General features: G+C 45.9%; 1 protein-coding gene across 2 annotated transcripts in view; it reads right to left on the bottom strand.

The window, feature by feature from the left end:
• Window positions 1–17522, bottom strand: part of CRIM1 (cysteine rich transmembrane BMP regulator 1) — a gene marked incomplete at both ends in the record, with an annotated part of 205607 nt that extends 188085 nt beyond the window's left edge. For both annotated transcript variants that reach the window (XM_080711934.1, XM_080711935.1), the window contains one exon: window positions 17192–17522. In XM_080711934.1, coding sequence (XP_080568060.1) covers window positions 17192–17522 — 331 coding nt within the window. The remainder of the gene's footprint in view (window positions 1–17191) is intronic.
• Window positions 17523–20612: the final 3090 nt, after the last annotated feature.

Here is a 20612-nt window from a genome sequence, read left to right as displayed (position 1 = left end):
GTGTGCGTCCAGTCCCCAGCATCCATTCATTACCTTGGCTGTAGTCTGAGAAGTGCGCAGTGTCAGAAGCAACAACAGCTCGGAGTCCTTCACCTATCCCTTACGTTAGCTGCGGAATCACTGGTCTGAGAAACAGAAGCCTCTCATGTGGACAGTATGTGCCACCAAGGCAAATGATTCTTTTGCCAATTAAATCTTAAAGAAGGTAATATTTGAAGGGGAAGAAATCTGCCCCTGAGGTTCAGGAAGGAGCTGACTTTTCAACTTTTAACAATAATGAAACCCTAAGAAAGTTAAAATAAGCCAGGTGTGGTGGTGCACGCTTGTAATCCCTGCACTTGGGAGGCGGAGACAGGAGGATCACGCAGGTTCGAAGTCAGCCTCGATGGCTTAAGAGGCCCTGTTTCCAAATAAAAAATATTAAAAAAATTGGTGTCTGGGAGTGTGGCCCGGAGGTAGAAGGGTTTCCAGGAACCCCAGTAACACCACCACCAAAAAAAAAAGAAAATACTATTTTTAAAGAACTGGAGAGCTGGGCACAAAGGCACATAACTGTAACCCCAGTACTCGGGAGGCTGTGATAGGATCACAGATTCGAGGCTCCTGCATGGTAACTTAGCAAGACCCTGTTTCAAAAATAAAATAAAATAAAATAAAAAATAAAAAAAAGGGCTGTGATGTAGTTCAGAGGTAAAAACATCCCTGGCTTCAATTCCCTGTACTACCAGAAAAAGTTATAATTCATCATTGGACCTTCAAAAGAGCAGATCAGAAATGTCATGCTTAGAAATCTTCACTTTTTATTGCCAACTCATAAGCATTAAGCACCAGAGCACTGCAGCTGTTTACTTGGCCAGCCATCCCACCTTCCCCTCCTTCCCTTTCTCAAACCTTTTCTAACTGATAGTGATCAATAAAAGGATGTGCAGTGGATAACTGAAAAGGCCACCAACAATGACATGACCATTACCCACTTCCGTCCAGTGTGAGATGTGCATCTGAAATGGGAAGGTAAGGCTACGCTACCGAAGAGACGCTGACATTAAACATGCCCAAGGAAACGGGGCACAGGGCACAGTCGCCTAAATGGGGAAATGGCACAGGCCTCAGAGCTGAGACCTGGGATCATTCTGCATGCTCCTGTGACTGTATCTTTCTTCTTTAGCAGCTGAAAAGCTTGGTGCAGAATGTGTGGCCCAAAGGTCTGGCTTGCCATTGTATCCGGAAGTGTCTAATGCCATACTGTCTTAATTTGTAAATCGCTTTAAGACCTTTAGAAAAACAAAGAAACCACGAGTTCATGACTCGTGGTGAAGGAGAAACAACTTTGGTGCTGCTAAATACGACAAGCTGGGGCTCTGGCAACTAGTCATCAAAAATTCCTCGGTCCCCGAAGTTAAAGGATTTGGGGTAAACCCAAAGGGGATTCTGTTTTCCTAAATTCCTTGTATTGCATTCCTGTGGACATCCTGTTCAAACCATTGTGAGGCATTTTTATTATTCGCAGCCACACACTTCCTCCCTTGCGTTGTTGCCTTAGGATTTCCTTCCTTCCGCAAGGAAGCAGCACGGTTAAACTCCTGAGGACACTGGAGATCATCTGGAGCAGTAAGGAGGTTGCATCATTCCCTGCACCTAGCACTCAGGCTGAACATTCAACATGCTGGCTGGACTACACTCCCTCCCGACTCATCAACATCCATCTTTAAGACACCATCCTGGATGTGCTGAGAATAAGCGCCAAGTCTGTTTTACTATCACCCTGTATTCACACACTCATCTGAAGTACGAGTTTAAGGTGATTCATAACCACTTGTCAGTTACTGTTTGCCAGCAGCTGTTTGCCACAACTGCTAAGTACACCAGATCCCGGACAATACAGAGAAAGTTACCACCATCCACCCACAGGAAAATTCTTAGGAGAAGGGCTGTGAATGAAAGAGGAGACCTTTATGACAGATAAGCATGAAGACCTCACAAGTAAAAACGACCTTTTGTATATCTTATAATTTTTAGGTTCTATATTAATGTTCGCCAAAATAGAAATACAGTTGAAACAAACTGATCTTATAAAAGTTAAAAAAAAAAAGTTAAGACTGAATGGGATGGATGCCGCGGACCGGCGTGAGCTTCCTTGTGCAGCGATTTTTCACCGGGATTCTTTCAACAGGTAACGCCGCTTGCTCTGGTTTCCACAACACAAACGAAGCCATGCGGATGGAAACATTTTTGTATAATATCTTGGATGACCTTGAGTCTAGATTTAGTCAACAAACGCTCATTGAGTTCTTCCTGTGTGCCAACCGCTAGAACAACACACAATCCTGGCAACCGAGTGGATCGCATGGAGGCAGAGACAGAAACGTGAACTCTAACACAGTGTGAAAAGCAAGCGCTACGAAGAGGGCAGGAGAGGGTGCTATTTATGGGCACTGGAGGATGGCACTGCTGGTCCTGGTGGCGCAGGAAGGCTTCACAAAGGAAGGTGCTCACAGTGCAGGACTGAAAGGATGAGACACGTTTTAAAGGATGTCAAGACAACTTTGGGGAATATGAAAGCCGACACCACGCTCATTTGCAAGTGGCCGGCCTGGCCTCCAAACCTGGGGTAGTGAGTGCTAGAGAGACCTCAGGAGACTCGTAGTGCCATGATTCTTGAGTCCCCGTGTTCTCCAACAGTCGATGTCCAAGACAAACTTGAAATAAGATTGGAAAACCTGAAACTGTAGGAGCAAGAGAATCAGGTCTTTAATTTAGGAATCTAATTTTTCCCTTTCCTATGGGCTTTTAGTAATAACATGCAAATTGCTAGAGCCCTATGGGAAGTTAAATGTTTATTAGAGTAAGGTCAGAAATAGAACTATGCATATGAAATACGTCCCTCTAAAGAAAAAATGGTTTACTCCTCCTCTTTTACTAATAATCATCCTTTATGCCTTCTTTCTCGTTTTAGCTCCTAATACCTCTACATTTCCATTCTCTCAAGAAATATCAGTAGAGCATTTCTGATTCAAGAACATATGCTGACATATTCACACACAATTTAAAAAATATAATACATGGACTATTTTCCATGCCAAATGCAGCTGCAATTATGTATTTCTTTTGGACATGTTCTATGTTATTAAAGCATGTAAATACTTTATCTCCCTCAAGTTTTCCAGTCCTCTTTTGGCAGTCTTTTCTTTCTCCTTTCTCTTTCCAAAGCATCTAATATAATTTCCTGAAGAGTCAATACACTTGGTTGCTGAGGGCTCACCTTTTCCCAGCATAGTCTTTGAAAATAATTTGATCTCCTGCCAACAAAAAACACCTTTGGCTTCTTTTATTTTGCTTATTTCCCTACAGATGTCTTCCTTTTTCTCAACTTAAGTTTTTGCTTTTTCTTTCTGCTATCACATCTAAAATTCCTATGTAAGGTAAAAAAAAAAAAAAAAAAAAAAAAAAAACCAACTCTGTTTAATGATAACTTGCGATAAATCATCCTAAACTGCCATAAAGATAATAAAACTTCTGTTCCAATCACCAAGAAATGAAATAAGTCAGTAATATTCCTGAGTTCTAGTGGCCTACCTACAGATATTTCAATTAACTACACAGCAGCTTCAAAGCCAAAGCACTTTAATTAGAACTCTTTTTCTCCAAATGTAATAAATAAAACAATGCACAGTCTCTCCTAAGAAGTCCATTTTGGTTTGCTTCAAGCTGGTGAGTTTTCAGTACTCTGGTAGCACAATGCGGAGTATTCTTTGTGTTATGCCCTTGGCGACTGAGAACATACACACAGGCACACACCCTGCACCCAAAGGCACAAAGTTAACTACATACTGAAAGAAGGAATTATGGTAGCGTCCTATCTCTCAAAGATACTCTGTCACTCTGCCACTCAGGAGCCCAACTGCTAAAACTAGGGAAATATTTTATTGTCCTGGGCACATCTTCTTAGGCTGGCAAGTCTACCACAACCTTGTATATATCCTTGTTTCAGGAACTTTTATCACTTTCTGAGTCATATTATCACATCCCTCAGCATCCAATGAATCTGAAGAGTCAGCCAACGTTTCCCCTCTCCCAGCAGTTCTGCAAAGTTTTTTCGCTATTAGTGCAGAAACCATTACTGGAAGGGGACCTCGCAGACGATGGGACATTGGCACCAACTTCTGCAAACAGTGGAGAGCTAGCTGCCTGCAGCCATCCTGGGAAGAATGTGTAGGCAGCAAACAGAAAGACTGCATCTTTTCCTAAGGCTTTCACTGGGTCTTGGTGGGAATTTGCTTGAGGACAAATCCGCAGCTCAGAGACATGAGCAAGGGAGTGTGTACCTGACCTCCTAGCACAAACGCTCACTGCAGGAAGGCACACCACAAAGCTGGCTGCTTCATGGTATTAGTACCCAGACCCAGGCATTCAGGTTCTCATCAAAGTTCTCAGGCTAATACCGACCAAGCAGGAAGAAAAGCAAATAAAGACCTACTTATACACTAGAGAAGAATACAAGAGAACCCATCTTGGGCAAAAGCTCAGGTTAGTAAATTAACACCACCCACTCCTCAATGGTTATTTCAAATGGTCACTACTATTTATTAGCTATCCAGAAATCTAGCCTGGAAGAGATATAAGATCCGGAACAGGATTTAACTTTTGATAATCATCTTTTCAAAAACAAAGAGAGAAAAGAAAAAGGAAAGACAGAGCAAACCACAGTATAATACGAAATGTTTACCAGGCATGAGTAAACCTGTAAGTTTATAGATTGGAATAAAACATAATATTGCAGAAAACTAAGTTCACACAGCTAGGGGGTTGATGGCTTACGTAACTGAGTTGAAAATGAGAGTCAGGGAAGAAAGCTACATAGTAATTAGCTGCAGAGTTTCCTCAAGTCACACACTCCCAAATGGGGTATTTAGCATTCAGCAAACTTATTAATAAATAAATGCCTGTCTGGAATTAACCAGCATTGAATTCTGGAGGGCTGCTCTTGGCAAAAAATGTTATACCCACAAGGCAGAGAAAGCTGACTGGTGGTAGGAGCTGGAGGCTGACCACATTCTTCAGAATAACACTATTACACCAAGTTTCAGGGCCACAGGTTCAGACCACCTCACCTCCCTCCACGCCCTGCGGCTGAACAGCACCCTAGGGAAGGGTGAAGTTTCCAGCCCCAGGGACAACTTTCCAAGCTTCAAAGCTGGCCTGTACTTGAAAGTACATTTTGTGAAGACCTGTGGCCTGACACACAGGCCAAGAGCTTCCTGGTCCTGGGCTCCTGGTCGGGGTGTAGCTGAACACTGAAGTGAAGGAGCTTGCAGCCAGCAGCAGGACCCTCCCAGGGACTCCTCAGTTCATTCTCCCAGTTTGAGAAGGCCACGGACTTGGTCAGTGATCCCCACCCTCGAGTCCGGTGTCAGGCACTGCTACTACTGCTATGTTTCTTTAAATTCAGTTGGCTTCTTAAGGAAACTCCCTGGCAAGTGAAAACAGCAGCAAAGGTAAAAGAATGCAGAGAATTTGGCTGCTGCCTGCAGTACTAGGAAGAATGGCAATTACTCAACTCTCTCCTAGTGTCAGAGGCAGAAACCAGCATGTGAATTTGGGCAAGTTTTGGCCTGTCTTTGCTCTAGCTTCTCCTTTTGCAGTGTGTCGCCTACCTACCTCATAACCAGGGTAATTAATGAAGTAAATGAGAAGATGGAGAAAGAATGAAGGCAGCAGGCAGCTCGGACACAGAAGAGGCCTAAGGTTTACCTTGTAGCCAGACATCGCCAGAGTTAATAGGGCTGTCAGGCTGCTGGCACTTAAAAGATGCCACTAACTTCCCCGTAACCATATCTTGTAGTCGCCTCTGCCTCCCAATAAACACAGCTATGGCAGAACTCTTGGGATTTTCCTCTAAGCCCTTCCATTTACAGCACCTGGCCAAGGGCCAGGTCGACAACCCCACTTTTCCTTCCCTGGCTCTGCAAATACAAGGTAATATTTGACTCCTGCCCAGAACTTCTAAGTCATAAAAACAAAGGCGGGCCCTTAAGATATCATCCCATTCAGTACCTCTGCTTTCACGTAGGTAATTCTTTAATTCCCTCCTAACAAATCAAGACAGAGTGAAACTGAGGAATCTGAGGGAGTTTAAGGCTAAGCCATTAGGGGGAAGCAGGGGCACCCGGATGCAGGAGTGAGGGCTGGGGGTGTAGTTCAGTGGTGGAGCACTTGCCTAGCGCGTTGGAAGCCCAGGTATCAGTTCCCAACATGGCAAAAAAAAAAACAGAAGTAGGAGCAATTACTTTGTTTCTTCTTTATCATGCTGGTGATATTTATCTTGCTGAGCAGCCTCAAAACCTTTCTGAAACAAGTAATGACATATAAACAAATACATCTACACTCTTGATTAAAATATGGAAATTTATTTCATCTTTCATTTTTATGTCACAGAGAGTAGTAATGTTTCCCTCAATCTGCCTGAGATATAGGAACGTAGTGTTTTTGAAAACCACCCGGTATGCCTGATTCTTTCTCAAGTCATTCAGAAATCCTTCCACTTTGATTTCCCAGATCACAATGTCTAAAAATCTCCCCCTTTCCTCCCTCAGATTATACAAGCTCATAGTGAAAGAAGGCAAATCACCCAACGAGGATAAGTAAGGGAAGGTTTTCAAGACCATCTTCTGTACAGTTATAAGCACATTGTGGAGAGACTAAGCCCATGAGGCTTACTTATAAGATTCCTCACATGCTGTCAGCTCTGCAGGGGTTCAAATAATCCTTAATAAAGTCTAGTTCGGGTTGAACATTCTCCAGGCAGCTCTGCCTGATTTTGGCAGGTCTTTTGGAGTCGTAAAAAGAGGTATCACAACTCTCCAACACAGAGATGCCTTTTGTTTTATCACAGCTGTGAACCGTTTTGCTTGTAGCCTTTGGATAAGAAGCTAAATAAGTTACCTCTCATAGACCAGGACTCTGCAGGCTCAGGTTTCATCCTGCCCTGCCAGAAATTCCTTTCTGTTTTGAATCTGAGATGTTTGTTTATGGTTTTTGTTTTGAAATGCTAAACAAGACAGGCATAGTCTCTAGTTACAGCTTATATCTTTTTTTTTTTAATCATGTCATACCCAGAGTAGTTGGTTATGAAGGACTAAGCTAAAATTTCCAAACAGTAGGCTGCTTCAAATTCTCAGAAACCAGAAATGCAAAATGACAACATCTTTAAATATAATTGACACAACTTTTTTTGGTTAAATATTCCTAAGACAATTGTCCTCAGGATATTTCAAATTAGGGTGTTAGCTTTGGATTTGACTAACATATACTTAGAAGAAACCTTGAAACTATTGTTGAAGTTCTTCTCATTTTGTTTACAGGTTACATATTTGAATATCAGCACTTTGGGTAAAAGAGGCCCAGCAATGATAGAGAAAAATCCCAATTTCTACAATGCTATAATAAGACTTGGTTGTCAAAAAGAAAAGTCAGTTATAAGCTACTAATTTCAAGGATTTTGTCTCTATCGAGTTCTTCCTCCTTGTTTCGCAGTAGCCAATAAAAAGTAACCACACTGGGAATGCGGAGCCTATACTTAACTGGATAAAAACCATACTCAATTTCAGGCATAAAGAAAGAGTCATAGTTAAGAATAAATAAGCAGTATTGTGGGATCCTATCTACACTAGGAGCCAAAGAGAAGAGACCATCAGATATTTTAATTCTAGGTGTTCTTAGCTTTCTAAGCCTCTCTCTGCAGCACAAAGACTCTCCAGAGACCCCGACAAGATAAATCCATGGTAAACCTGCACTACTTTTGCAGAGGAAAGATGGAACGTATTTCTGGGATAGAGAAAAGCAACAGGGATGCACTCACTTTCCTGAAACAACATCCCAGTGAGCTCAAGATGTCACCTTTTACAAAATTTAAATTTAAAATAGCTCTTTGGAAATAAAAACTAACCACAAAATCAAGCAAATGTTCATATTCTTAAAAAATTCTAAGAGGGTTGAGAACTATAGTTGTACTGGATCAAACAAACAAAAAAACCTTGTTCTCAGTACTGCAGAGTCCGTTTCTATAGAACAAACATCTGAGACCAGAATCCCCCTCCGAATCTTCTACCGAACAGTTGTATGGAAGAGGTGTGTGTCCACACTATCTAGCTGATGCTGGGGATTAGGCTTTGTGCACGCTAGGCAAGCACTCTACCACTGAGGTGCATCCCTAGATCAGATTCCTAAAGAGAAAAAGCCAGCAAAGATGAAAACATCAAGGATGAAAATTAGAATTAAAATTCTCTAAAAATCTATATTGTTTCCAAAACTGTACTAGCAATATATACATATAACTACATATGTGTGTGTGTGTGTGTATATATATATATATATACACATCTATGTAATCATACATAAGATATATCATCTTTAATCCTCACTACAATATATTACTTTATAGAAAGCTATTGATATTCCATTTTCACATGAGAAAATGAAGCCCAGAAATACTAAGCAAGCTTGGTCTCAGAGTTTAAAAAAAAAAAAAAAAAAAGTAACGGGCTAAGGTTTGAACATAGGTTTTTCTAGCCACAAGGCCCATTTTCTTTTTCCTAAAACATCACGCACAAGCAGAATGAGAAAAAGGTCTTGCTTGCTTCTGCACCTCCAACTAAACTTTTCCTGGTAAAGTCCCACTTAGGGCCTCTTACTTGCTTCAGACATGCCAAGAACTCTCCTATCTCAGGACTTTCTGTCTCAGACTGCAATGAATTGTCTCCGTTTTCCCTGTCTACCATTAGATTATGACCTCCGTAAAATCACAGACCCTGCCTTATTTATTCTGAAAAATAATTTTAAAAGCAAGTAACATGCCAGGTGTGGTGATGCATGCTTGTAATCCCGGTACTTGTGAGGCTGAAACAGGAGGATCAAGGTACAGGAGGATTGGGGTTCCTTACAGCCTCAGCTACTTAGTGAGGCCCTCCGCAATTCAGTGAGACCTTGTTTCAAAATAAAGAATAAAAAATAGGGCTAGGGGTATAACCCCTGGGTTCTATCCCCAGTTCTTAGGGGGGGGAAAAAGTAACATATCAGGTCTATGGCACAAAAGCGTTATACATACTAGCATTTTGTTAGAAAATGTGTGATCCTGGGACCAGCCACCCAGGCATCACCTAGAAGTTTGTCAGACATGCAGCATCACTAGCTAGCTCCACTGTAGGCTGCTGCTGTTTGTTTTGGTAAGAAGGTTTCCATCCAGGCTTTGGCCATGCTAGGCATGCATTCTACCACTGAACTACACTCCCAGCCCAAGAACTTGCATTTTTTAATAAGATCTTCAGGTGCCTGTGTACATACTAAAGTTTCGGAAGCTCAATTTTAACAAAAGAGGTATCCCCACTTCATAACAGAGACCAGACCCTTATCACAAGGTTCAGTAAGTGCTTGTGGGAGGAAAGACGGCAGGGAAACAGGCTGAGTTAGAAAGAGAATAAATAGTTAAACTAGAAAGGAATGGATTGGTTAAACCTCTAGTTTTGCCCAGTTAGCCCCATGCACATCAGCAGGTGGACTGGGGCCCTATGCATGTATAAACTGGCACCCCCACACCCCAGTCAGGCCCAAATCTACAGTGCCCACCAGTGTGAGCACTGGACTGAACAGCTCTTCCAGAATATAATGTGAAGGAGAATGTGCACTACAGATTATAGTGAATTTAGATCCCTCCTACTTCCCCAAGTAAAATATGAACCTATAGATAAAATGGTAAAATTTACAATTCCTATGACATAACACAAATAGACCCAAAATTTTAGAAACTGAGCCGGTCATGGTGGTGGCACACTTGTAATCCTAGCATTTGGGAGGCTGAGACAGGAGGATGGTGGTTTGTGGGTTGCAACTCAGTGAGACCCTGTTTCAAAATAAAGAATAAAAAAATGGGGCTGGGGATGTAGCTCAGAAGTACAATGAATGCCCCTGGGCTCCATCTCCAGTACCACAAAAAACCAATTTAGAAGCTATTTAGATAAGATATAACATTAGGAAGAGAGGTAGCAAATAGCATCAGAGGCCCTAAATGATATTTAACCTAACCATTTGTGATTCTGGAGTACTGCAGGAGGGGAGGGAACTTGAACTCAGTAACACAAGCTCCTTCACTCCTCACAATGACTCGGGGAGAGGAGGACTGGGTGGACAGGGCATGAGCCCCAGTTATACTGCTCTGCATACACTTGCAGTCTTGCTGTTAGAAAGCACTTTCCACTCACCAGCCATTCTTTCTGGTGCTTCCTATGGATTCACTGAGTACTTCCACCAACCCTATTATTTACCCCATTATGCAGGTGAGAAAGCAGACACAGAAGCAGAGTGCAGAGATAGCCCCCAAAGCATGCCCTGAACCATTACACGCTTCTATACCAACAAGTGTCTATTTCATGGGGGAGTGAAGGGGGGGAGTAGGGAATCAAAATCTGTTCATTTTGCAACTAAGAAAGAAAAATAGGGTCTTTTGGGGATTTTTCCCCCACTTGGGTCCAGAATGAATGCTTAAAATTCAGTGTTTACTTGAGGACTTTTGTGTGTGTGTGTGTGTGTGTGTGTGTGTGTGGTACTGGGATTTCTGGAAACCCTTCTACCTCCAGGCTACACTCCCAGACACCTATTTTTTTTTTTTTTTTTTTTTTAATTTGGAAACAGGGTCTCTTAAGCCAGGGAGGCTGACTTTGAACCTGAGTGATCCTCCTGTCTCCGCCTGTCAAGCACGGGGATTACAAGTGTGCGCCACCACGCCGGGCAGGACTTTCTTAAACATAGGTCTATTCAAGCACTCCTCTGCCCATCAGACTGGGGAGGTCTTGTCTAAGCAATGGCTTTCAACGATCTGCCCAGGCTAACTGGCCAAGGCAGGCAGTGTGGGCAAAGGTGAGCCAGTGATGGACACCTCCCAGTTCACTGCCCATGTCAACTGCCTACTGCAACAAACCAGAACAAAGAGAAAACCACTCTCAAAAGGAAACTTGCCACCATGAATCACAGCTAGTAAAGCACTAAGAATGCAGCCTGATTTTCAGATGCCCAGAACGGGGACACCGTGTACTGCGTAGGCTCCAGGAGAACGGTAGGATCCCCTTCCCCACCAAAACAGAGTGCCTACTCATACTTTAAAGCCCCATTCAAACGCACGTCCCCTCCTTCCCTTTGCCACCAGTGCCCGAAGCGATCACCTCTCATCCTTTGGCTCTCAGAACAAATTTATTCACACCCTTCACTTGACAATTAATCACAGACTTGCGGAATCACGTCTATTTGGCTTGAACTTATACTATGTTGTTGACTTTTTTCAGTCTTTGCTGTCTTATTGTTTTTCTTGATTAAAAGAGTAGAGAATACTTCTGAAGCCCCCAGGCTCCATAGCCACCTCAATTCCCCAGCAGACAGGCCTTATATAGAGTTGAAGAAAAAAAAATCAATGGATGAGTGATTGATTTTTATGCAAAAGCAAGTCAAATCTCTGCAAATGCAGCTTTGGGAAATTAGACCTCTAAAAGGCAGGCTTTCGATGTGCTATTCAAGCATGTTTGGCTGGACTACCATTTCTTCCTCAAATAATTAAATGAGCTTTACTGGTGCCTCTCCAAAGTTCCGATACAAAATATGCCATGGGGAACACAGTGTTACGGGACCTGCTTCCCAAACCTATTTACCTTCCACTCACTTCTCTTCAGCACCTCCCCGCCCCGTTACATTCACATGCCAAGGCTCACTGTCATCTCCCCAGCCAGCACCACTGCTGGGAGATGGTAAACACACCCACATTTTTCAGGAATTTCACAATTAATGTCTGGAATGTGTTTTGGATTATTCTTCAAAGGATGATACAGTTGTGTTAAGATGAATTCAATACTTCTCCCTTCTCCCATTCGTCTTTCTTTAGTGTGCCCCCTCGTTATCTTTCTAGGGTCATCTGTTTTATCTAAATCCCCTAACTTCAGAATGCCTGTCCCCTGCATCTCCAAGCTGTTTACCCCTCATCTAGATCATCAGACCTTAAAAAGCAACTATCAGCAAACACAGGAAAAGCCAGTGGAGTGGTATATGTGTGCATACCTGCAAACCCAGTACTTGCAATGCTGAGACAGGAGGATGGCAGATTTGAGGACAACCTCGGCAACTTAGCAAGACCCTTCTGTAAATAAGTAGACAAAAGCTAGGCATGGTAGCACAAGCTTGTAATCCCAGCATTTGGGAATCTGAAACAGAAGGATCATAGATCCTGGGCAGCCTCTGCTACTTAGTGAGGCCCTTTGCAACTCAGTGAGATCCTGTTTTAAAATAAATAATAAAAAATAGGGCTGGGGCATAGCTGAGAGGTAGAATTCCCCCGCGTTCCAACCCCCATACTGCAAAAAAAAAAAAAAAAATATATATATATATATATATATATATATATATACACACACACACATACATACATACATACATACATAGGGTTAGGAATGTAGCTCAGAGGTAGAATGCCCCAGGGTCATGCCCCCATAAGTGAATGTAATGTCCATAGAATTTAGAATTGATCAGTTTTCATCATAAATTAACCTGAATGTTCACAACTGTACTACGACATATCGTTTACAGAATTCCCTGTTAAACATGTGTTAATTGCAGCAAATATCTCTAGACTTGCTATTTTGGCCTTTCTGATTGTATGCAGTTCACCCATCTTTCGCAAAGTGTTTTATGTGACAGGACTCCTCAATAACACTGAGGATTTTGGGCAAAGGGAAAGTCACGGAGTCCTGTCATTTGTATATGTGCAGTGAACAGTTGGTCACTCCACGGTTTGTCAATATTTACTTTTGGGGAGGAACTAATTATTTCCTTGTTTACGTACATTGGTTTCTCTTCCCATCCCCTGTTAACGTAATTTTACATGCCCTCTACTACCTTTTCTCTCTAGCATCAAAGAGCTCACTGTACCTAAAGATGTTTGAGATAAAAAATGAAATCTATTATTCAAAGTCTGGAGCCCTGGGCTTAATTTTTCTAATTTCAGGAGTATTAACTATCCGCCTTTTCCCTTTGATTTAATTGGTAGAAATTAAAATTCACAGACTTTTAAAGTCCAAGTCCTGGTACAAAACAAAGAAAGAGGCCCCCATGTGGCACACACAGCCACACGTCCTGCACAGGCCTGGGCCTCGCCTCCCACCTGCACATCTTCCAGGCAGCCATCCTCTCTCCACTGCCCCCTGCAACGGGACTAACTTTCTGTTCTTTACTCCAAGTAACCGCCACGCCCACTTTGTTCATATGGCCCCATGAAAAACAGAAGGAAAAATTAAAATACCTGAGGAGAAATTAAAGGGAGACTGTTTTTAAAAATAACCGTGGTTTTGAAAGACATGGAATATTAAGTTCCAGAAAGTCTGAAGCATAGTCACTGGAGGGGAGAGGTTGATGTTTATCTACTGTAGAAATTACCCTACCACAGAGTCGTCAGAGCAAGAGTGTCTACCTGGTTTCCAAGCACTGTCCCCACAAACTGGCAGGTTCAAGCCACCATCTGCCCTTCGACTATGCAAAGGCAAAGGGGTGGCCATGCTTTTTCACCTTGCCTCACCCTGGTCAGAAGCAGAAAGGCCTGCTCCACATAGGGGAAAAAAAAAAAAATGGCCCTCATCCCCTTAGCTCCAAATAGAATTCTCACCATCCAATCAAAACATCCTCTCTAAACAATCACACTTCATTAGTTTTCCAAAGCTCTGATCCCCCAAAGAAGTCTCCCACCCAGACTTTTTCCTCAGGGGTTTAGAATCCAAACTTGTTTCTCTAGCTTCTAGGCGATTTCCCTGGAGGCAGGCTGCCTGGCCAAGAAAACAGTCCAGTTAGGACTCTGCAAAGGGCAACAGGAAGCCTGGGCAGATGAAGGGGAACAGGAAAGAGAACTGTGCCCTCCCAGGGCCAGAAAGCACTCAGACTGAGAGTGAGCAGGGGAAACTTAAAATGCACTTGGTCAAGATGAAGGATTATTATGAAAGCTGGGATTCCTTTAATGGTTACTTGAACTATGCTGAGAAGAAGTCCAAGTGTATATCTCACTTGACTCACAGGACATAACTTATCACACTATTTAGTCTTTCAGAAATATTTTTTTCTGCAGGACATTTTATAGGGAGGACAGTTCATTGATTCCACATACTTTTACTGAGAGCCCACCATGGGTCAGCATGCTTTAAAAACCCAAGGCAAGAAGGCGTGGTGGCATCTGTCTATAATCCCAGTACTTGGGATGCTGAGACAGGATTGCAGGATTGAGTCCAGCTTCAGTGTTTTAGTGAGACTCTCAGCAACCTAGTAAGACCCTGTCACAAAACAAAAAATAAAAAGGGCTGGGGTATAGGTCAAAGGTAGGTTGCCCCTGGGATCAATGCCCAATCTGTCTGATGTCTGTCTGTCTGTCTCTCTCTCTCTCACACAAACACACACACACACACACACACACACACACCCCTCAAACAAACCTAAAGCAGTGAGCCACAAGTTGAAAGGGGTCATGATTTATCTAACTCATTTTGTGAACTACAACTGAAAAACACAACTTTTCTCTGCACAAAGCCAGTATAGGAGTAACTCCCGATTACTGCAAGTTTGCAAACAAAGCGGTATAATTTGTGTTTAAATCATGGCATCAAAAGCAGGTGGATTAGTCATGATAATATTTCTATACCATGCAATATGTTTTCTCAATGTGTAGCCAACTAAGTTTTCAAAAGTTTTCATTAACAGATACAACCAGTAGGGGTCATTTTAGTGCAAAAATTGCAGCACAAGAGATTTTAACATGAATAAAACATGTCAATTCCTATTCATGTTAGTTATGATAATCACACACCTGAACTTCTGAATAAAAATGGAAACTGAGGGAAACACTGGCCATTGAGAAATTTCTTGCAAATAGAAAAATAAGACAGAGAAAAAGTACCTTCTACATAACTAGTGACATGTAAATGCCCTAATTCTTAAGAAAAAGGGTTTTCTCACTTACTCTGTGCTTTTCACAAATCGTGTAGCAGTGTGAAAATATCTGAAATTTTAGACACACAACTAAAAATACCTAAATCCAACCAATTATATCATGCCAGGCAACACTGCCCTTACCTTAGTATCATCGATTTACTATGCAACCTGACTGCTACTTCTAGAATTATTTTTTTACAACAGGGCTCTGAGCACACAATTCTGGCCTGCCACAGGAAAAGCTTTTCTAGAACACTAATTGAGATACAATCACATCAAGAAGCCCTTCCGGGCATTTTCAAGACTCACACCAAGTGCAGGGGGTGTTGCCACAGGCGAGAGCATCATTTCAGAGGAATGAAAGTTCACCAAGGACCCGCCAAAATAACTCCATACTGTGACAAGGGGTGCTGCTGACAAAACACTCGATTACTGCAAATGTTCCCTGAGCATTTCCTTCACCAGAAACATATTAAGAATAAACAAATAAGGGCTGGGATCTTTAGAGCCTCCCAGGGCACTCAGAGCACAGTAGCCTCCACTACATTTAGCCTTGTTTCTTGGGGTTTATTCTTCCCACACTTTTATGGGCAGGCTGGACCACGTTATGCACTCCAAGTGGCAAAGATGCATCTTTAAGTCTCTCAGAAATTCCCAAAGTCGAACACGTAAAATTGCATCAGAGTTAGCCTAGGCCACTTTTCCTACGGTGAGAAACAAAGCCATGTTATAAAATGGGACTTTGTACCAGGTGAGAGGCTTCTGTGTTCAGGCAAATGAGGGCTTTTAACCTGTCTCCTAAGGGTGCAGCAAAGCCCTGCCTGCCCCTCCCAGAAGAGTTCCTTTCATTCATTGTCCACCAGCTTCCAAACCAGAAAGGCCGCTCTAATTTCCCAGAACTACCCAAACCTTAAAAACTAGAGGTAAAATTAAAGGCGTGTATATTTAAAGAGCACTGACGCCTTTCAATAGATCCACGTTTGTCATTAAGGCTGCCACCTCCTTTTCAGTCCCAGCACCCCCACCACACACACAAAACAAACCCTGCCTGATTCCCTAGGTGCTGGCTGCAAGTGATAAGGGCAGAGGGCTTCTGTCTGCCTTCTAGGCTTCTCCCCTAGAAATAAGGGGGCTGCTCTGTGATCACGCACCAGGATGCCCCGAACAGCACCCACGGCCCAATGTCAGCTAGAACAGGTATCCCACTTTTAACTGGTGCTGAGTCCTGCCCATTAGCCGGTGGCGGGGGTGGGGGGGAGGAGACAAGAGGAAGGAGAGAGAGAGAGAGAGAGAGAGAGAGAGAGAGAGAGAGAGAGAGAGAGAGAGAGAGAGAGAGAGAGAGAGAGAAGGAAGTCGCTGCCCTATCTGGATCCCAAACCAGACCCAGCACCCCGAGGCAAAGGCTGGCAGACAGGGATGAAGGCTGGAAGGCACCGACAGTGATTCCCGACCTGGGAGACTCCGCTAATCTAATCTCTCTCTTCCAGCATCGGTCTAGACCAGGTGGTGCACAAGGCGCGGTGGAGAAGCCAAACCGAACGATCCCCGCTGTCAAACAAACAAAAAGAAGGCCGGGGCGGCCGGAGGGGAAACACGCGGGTGGCGGACCTCAAAGGCAGCCTCTCATAGTCTGCGGCAACTTTTTCCCTCCCAGGTGCAGCCCCTTTCCTCTTCTCTCGAGAGAGAGAAAGAGAAAAGCCTTTGACCGTTTTCAATAGGCAAATAACAGGAGTAACCACTGCATGCGATTTCGCCGGGGCTGACATATTCCCCAGCCGAAACGGATTTATGGGCGAAGAAGGACCATCGCGAGGGAAAGAATCCTAAGACCCCACCACCACCACCACCACCCCGGGAGGGTGCGCGGGAGACGCCTCTCCTCCGCCCGCAGAGGGGGCTCGGCGGACGGCGCGGCCCCGGTGCCACCCTGCGCTCTGCGGGCGCAGCGCGGCCTCCGCAGCGCCCCCGCCGCGGCCCCCCGCCCCGGCCCGGCGGCCACACGCACCGCCCGCCCCCACCCCGACACCGCGCCCTCCCGCGGGCCGCCGGCCCGGGCAGGGGCACCCTCGGCCGCGCCCTCCCCCGCGGAGCCCGCTCTCCCCGGGAAAGTCTCCGCCAAACTTTGTTGGGCGGCGCGGGCCAGGTGGGAGGGGGCCCGCGGCGGGCGGGCCGGCGGGCGGGCGGGCGGCCGTACCTTCGCAGACGCCCACTTCGTACTCGGTGATGGAGTCGCCATTGAGCGGGGGGCGGATGACACAGCGCAGCCCCCGGTCGCAGGCGCCGTGCAGCCCGTAGGCGCCGCCGCAGCTCTCGTTCCTCTGCCGGGCGCACATGTAGCAGCAGCCGCAGACGCCCTGCACGATGCTCCCGGGGCAGCTCTTGGGCTCCTCGCACTTGGACTCGTCGCAGGGCAGGCACACCAGCGCCCGGGTGCCCGAGCGCGCCAGCAGCAGCAGCAGCCCCAGCAGCGAGACCAGGAGGTGCCCGCAGCCGGCCAGCCCCCTGCCCCCCGCCACCAAGTACATCCTCCTGCGCCGCCGCCGCCGCCGCCTCGCAGCCGGGCCGGGAGCGGGGTGGGCGCCTCCCCTGCGCCGGGCGCCGCCGCCCGCAGCCCGCGGTCCTCGCCGCCCCCTGGGGGCCCCCGGGGTGCGCCTCCCCCGGCCGGGCGAGGCCCCCGCCCCCGCCGCGGCCGCGCAGACCCGCGCCCACTAGCGCCGGCGCCAGCGGTGGCTCCCCCTCCTCCTCCTCCTCCTCCTCCTCCCGGGAGGGAGGGGGAAAAAAGAAAAAAAGTTTCCTCCCGGCAGCTCCGGTTCAACCCAAACTTCTGGCGGCGGCGGCTGCGCTCGGCTCCAGCCCGGGCCGGCGCCTCCTCCTCCTCCTCCTCCTCCTCCTCGTCCTCCTCGTCCTCCGAGCCGGCCGGTCCCCGCCTCCCCGGCCGCCGAGTGGGCGCGGTGGCGCAGCGCAGGGTCCGCGGCGTCCGCTCCGCGCCCGGCAGCCTCTCTCCGCCGCGGCTCCTCGGGCGCTTGTTTATGGCTCGAGCCTCCGCCGCCCGGCGTCGCCTCCCCGGCTCCCGCCCGCCCCCCGCGCCGCGCGCCGCTCATTGGCTCCCCGCCCTCCGGGCCGCCGGCCCCCGCCCCGCCCCCGCCGCCCGCGCTCCCCCTCCTCCCGCTCCTCCTCCTCCTCCCGAGCCCGCGCCCCGCGCCCCGCCGGAACCCGCGGCCGCGGAGCTGCGCTGGGCTCCGGGAGCACCCCGCGTCCAGAGCGCCCCCTGCACCGCGCCGGGGCTGGGAGCATCGCGGGCCAGACGGCCGCACCGACGCCAGGCACTTCTGAGTTGGGGGAGTGGCGGGGACCCCCGGATCTCCGCTCGATCGCTGCAGCCTCGGCTGGGCACCCGCGGGAGCGGACCCCAAGAAAGAGAAGCAAAGGCGTGGAGCCTCCGCGAGCCGGACGGGGATCCTTCTTCCACTCGAGCTGGGCAGAGAGTTTGTGAAAGATATTATGTAATGGAGTCTGGAGGAGCTCGAGAAGTCCCCGGCGAAGCCTGGAGAATTAATGCAGGGCTTTAAAGGGGCTAGGTAAATACTCGATGGCGGGCGGGGAGGACCTTTAACTTGGATTTTTAACTGTCCACATCCTGCGTGTTTTGTCGCTCTGCCGTCTGCCGAGGTGCTACATTATGGGCGGGGTGATGAGAAAGTAACCGGGTTGAATCCTTCTTCCTGGAGTAAGACCAGCGCTGGATTCCTGCAAGTCTTGGCATGACCCTAGCCCGCAATCTCATGCATCGTTAATGTTATCTGACATTGCGGTTTTGTTTCTCAAGCTCACGGACAAAGCTGGTGGGTTTTCTTTTCTTTTTTCTTTTCTTTTTTTTTCCCCCTTCTCCTTTAAAAAAAAATGTATTGTGAATGCTAAATAAAGATGTATGGTAAAATATTCTTTGTGATAAACCAGATAAAGCAGCGACCGGAGTGATGCACAGGGCACCCTGTGGAGGCGGGTTCTCCTCCCTGGGTGTCAGGAAAGGTTCTGACAGGGACAACTCTGATCCTTGGTCAGGTGAGAACCAATGGCCTTTTCAGTAGCGAGCTGCCATTCACAGGAGGATGTGCGTCAGGGCACATAAAATTAATGAACTGAACAAAGTAACTTGGATCATGGGGGGGGGGAGTCCAATCCTGTGGCAGGTGTGAAGTGGGCATCGCTGGTGACTCTGGTCCAAGATGGTCTCACTGCAGAAGGTGGCAGTGGCCCATTGGATCTGAAAATCCTGACTAATGAAGCAAACGCTAATAGCCACGATGTGAGAAGGGAAACAAAAATACCTTTGAAATCTTCTGTTTGTGGAACAAATTGCATTTAAGATGAATATTTTGGTTTTACTGCTCTAATCCTCCACCAAAAAGCCAAAGTTACCAGTGGAATATTCCATCTCTGGCATCAGCAAACTATAAACATTTCTCCAATCATATTTCTTTGTCCTAGGCATCAGAAAACTATAAGCATTTCTCTAATCATATTTCTTTGCCCTGTGCAGAGAAAAATACTCATTTTCTCAAGTCCACAGTCTATTGTCACTGATTATTAGTGGGCTGTTGGTTATTAGTTGTTCAACATTGAAAAAGGGAAACAATCACCCCATTTCCTAGGGGAGGTTAAAGGACTGTTGGGAACGCTCTTTCCCAGGCATGTTGTGGAGACAATCCCTGCAGTGATACAGGGGGTCAGATTAGATGATCTTCAAAGGCCCTCATACTCTGTGGCCCTATAATAAAAGTGTTAAAGGTAAAAAAAAAAATCATTTAAAACATGATAGATTTTCTATTAGCGAAACCGAGGAGTGAAACACAACTCTATTAAATATAGTTGTTTTGTGTAACCCAACAGGCACCAACACTTGGCTGTGGGATTTGCCAACAAACTGTCATCATTGCACTGTGTTAAAAGGCCCCTTTCACTCTTGCAGAGGAAGTTATCTGTATTTCTCTTAAAATGCAAGTATAAAGTCATTATTAAAATGTAGCTGATAACATAGTGTAATTCAACAAGGCCCTAAAAGAGAAGCCAAGGTCAGGCATGGGAGAAGGCAGGTGTGAGAAAGCCACTAGAAATTGGAGAAGGGAAGCAGCCAGAGAAGATGGCACACACCTTTAATCCCAGTTCAAGGCCAGCCTCAACAATTTAGTGAAGCTCTCAGCAACTGAGACCTTGTTTCAAAGTGCAAACTAGGGTTGGGAGTGTAGCTCAGTGGTAGAATACCTCTGAGTTTCATCCCTGGTACCACACGAAGAGGGGAGGGTTAGTAGTCATTGCCTAAGTTTGAATTTGTTGTTGTTTTTATTTTTTTAAAGCAGTGTATCAAGGATTGGGGAAAGCTACAGATTGAGCACAGGAAGAACATGGAGGCAGGCATCCATTGTTCCTGGGACTTCCAGATTAAAAACCCTCTGGAAAGTAGATAGACACAAGACAAGAAAGGCTAGCTAGTCACAGAAATTCAAGTCAGGCTTAGGACCCAAGAGATTCTTAAAACTAAGATGAATGTTTCGGCTCAAAAGAATCAAGTTACACATGGTTCTTTGCCATTGAATTAACAGTCATAGAAGCCATCG

The sequence above is a fragment of the Muscardinus avellanarius genome, assembly GCF_963383645.1.
Source record: "Muscardinus avellanarius genome assembly, chromosome: 15".
Lineage (NCBI taxonomy): Eukaryota > Metazoa > Chordata > Mammalia > Rodentia > Gliridae > Muscardinus > Muscardinus avellanarius.
This window is presented reverse-complemented; position numbering and strand designations above follow the sequence as displayed.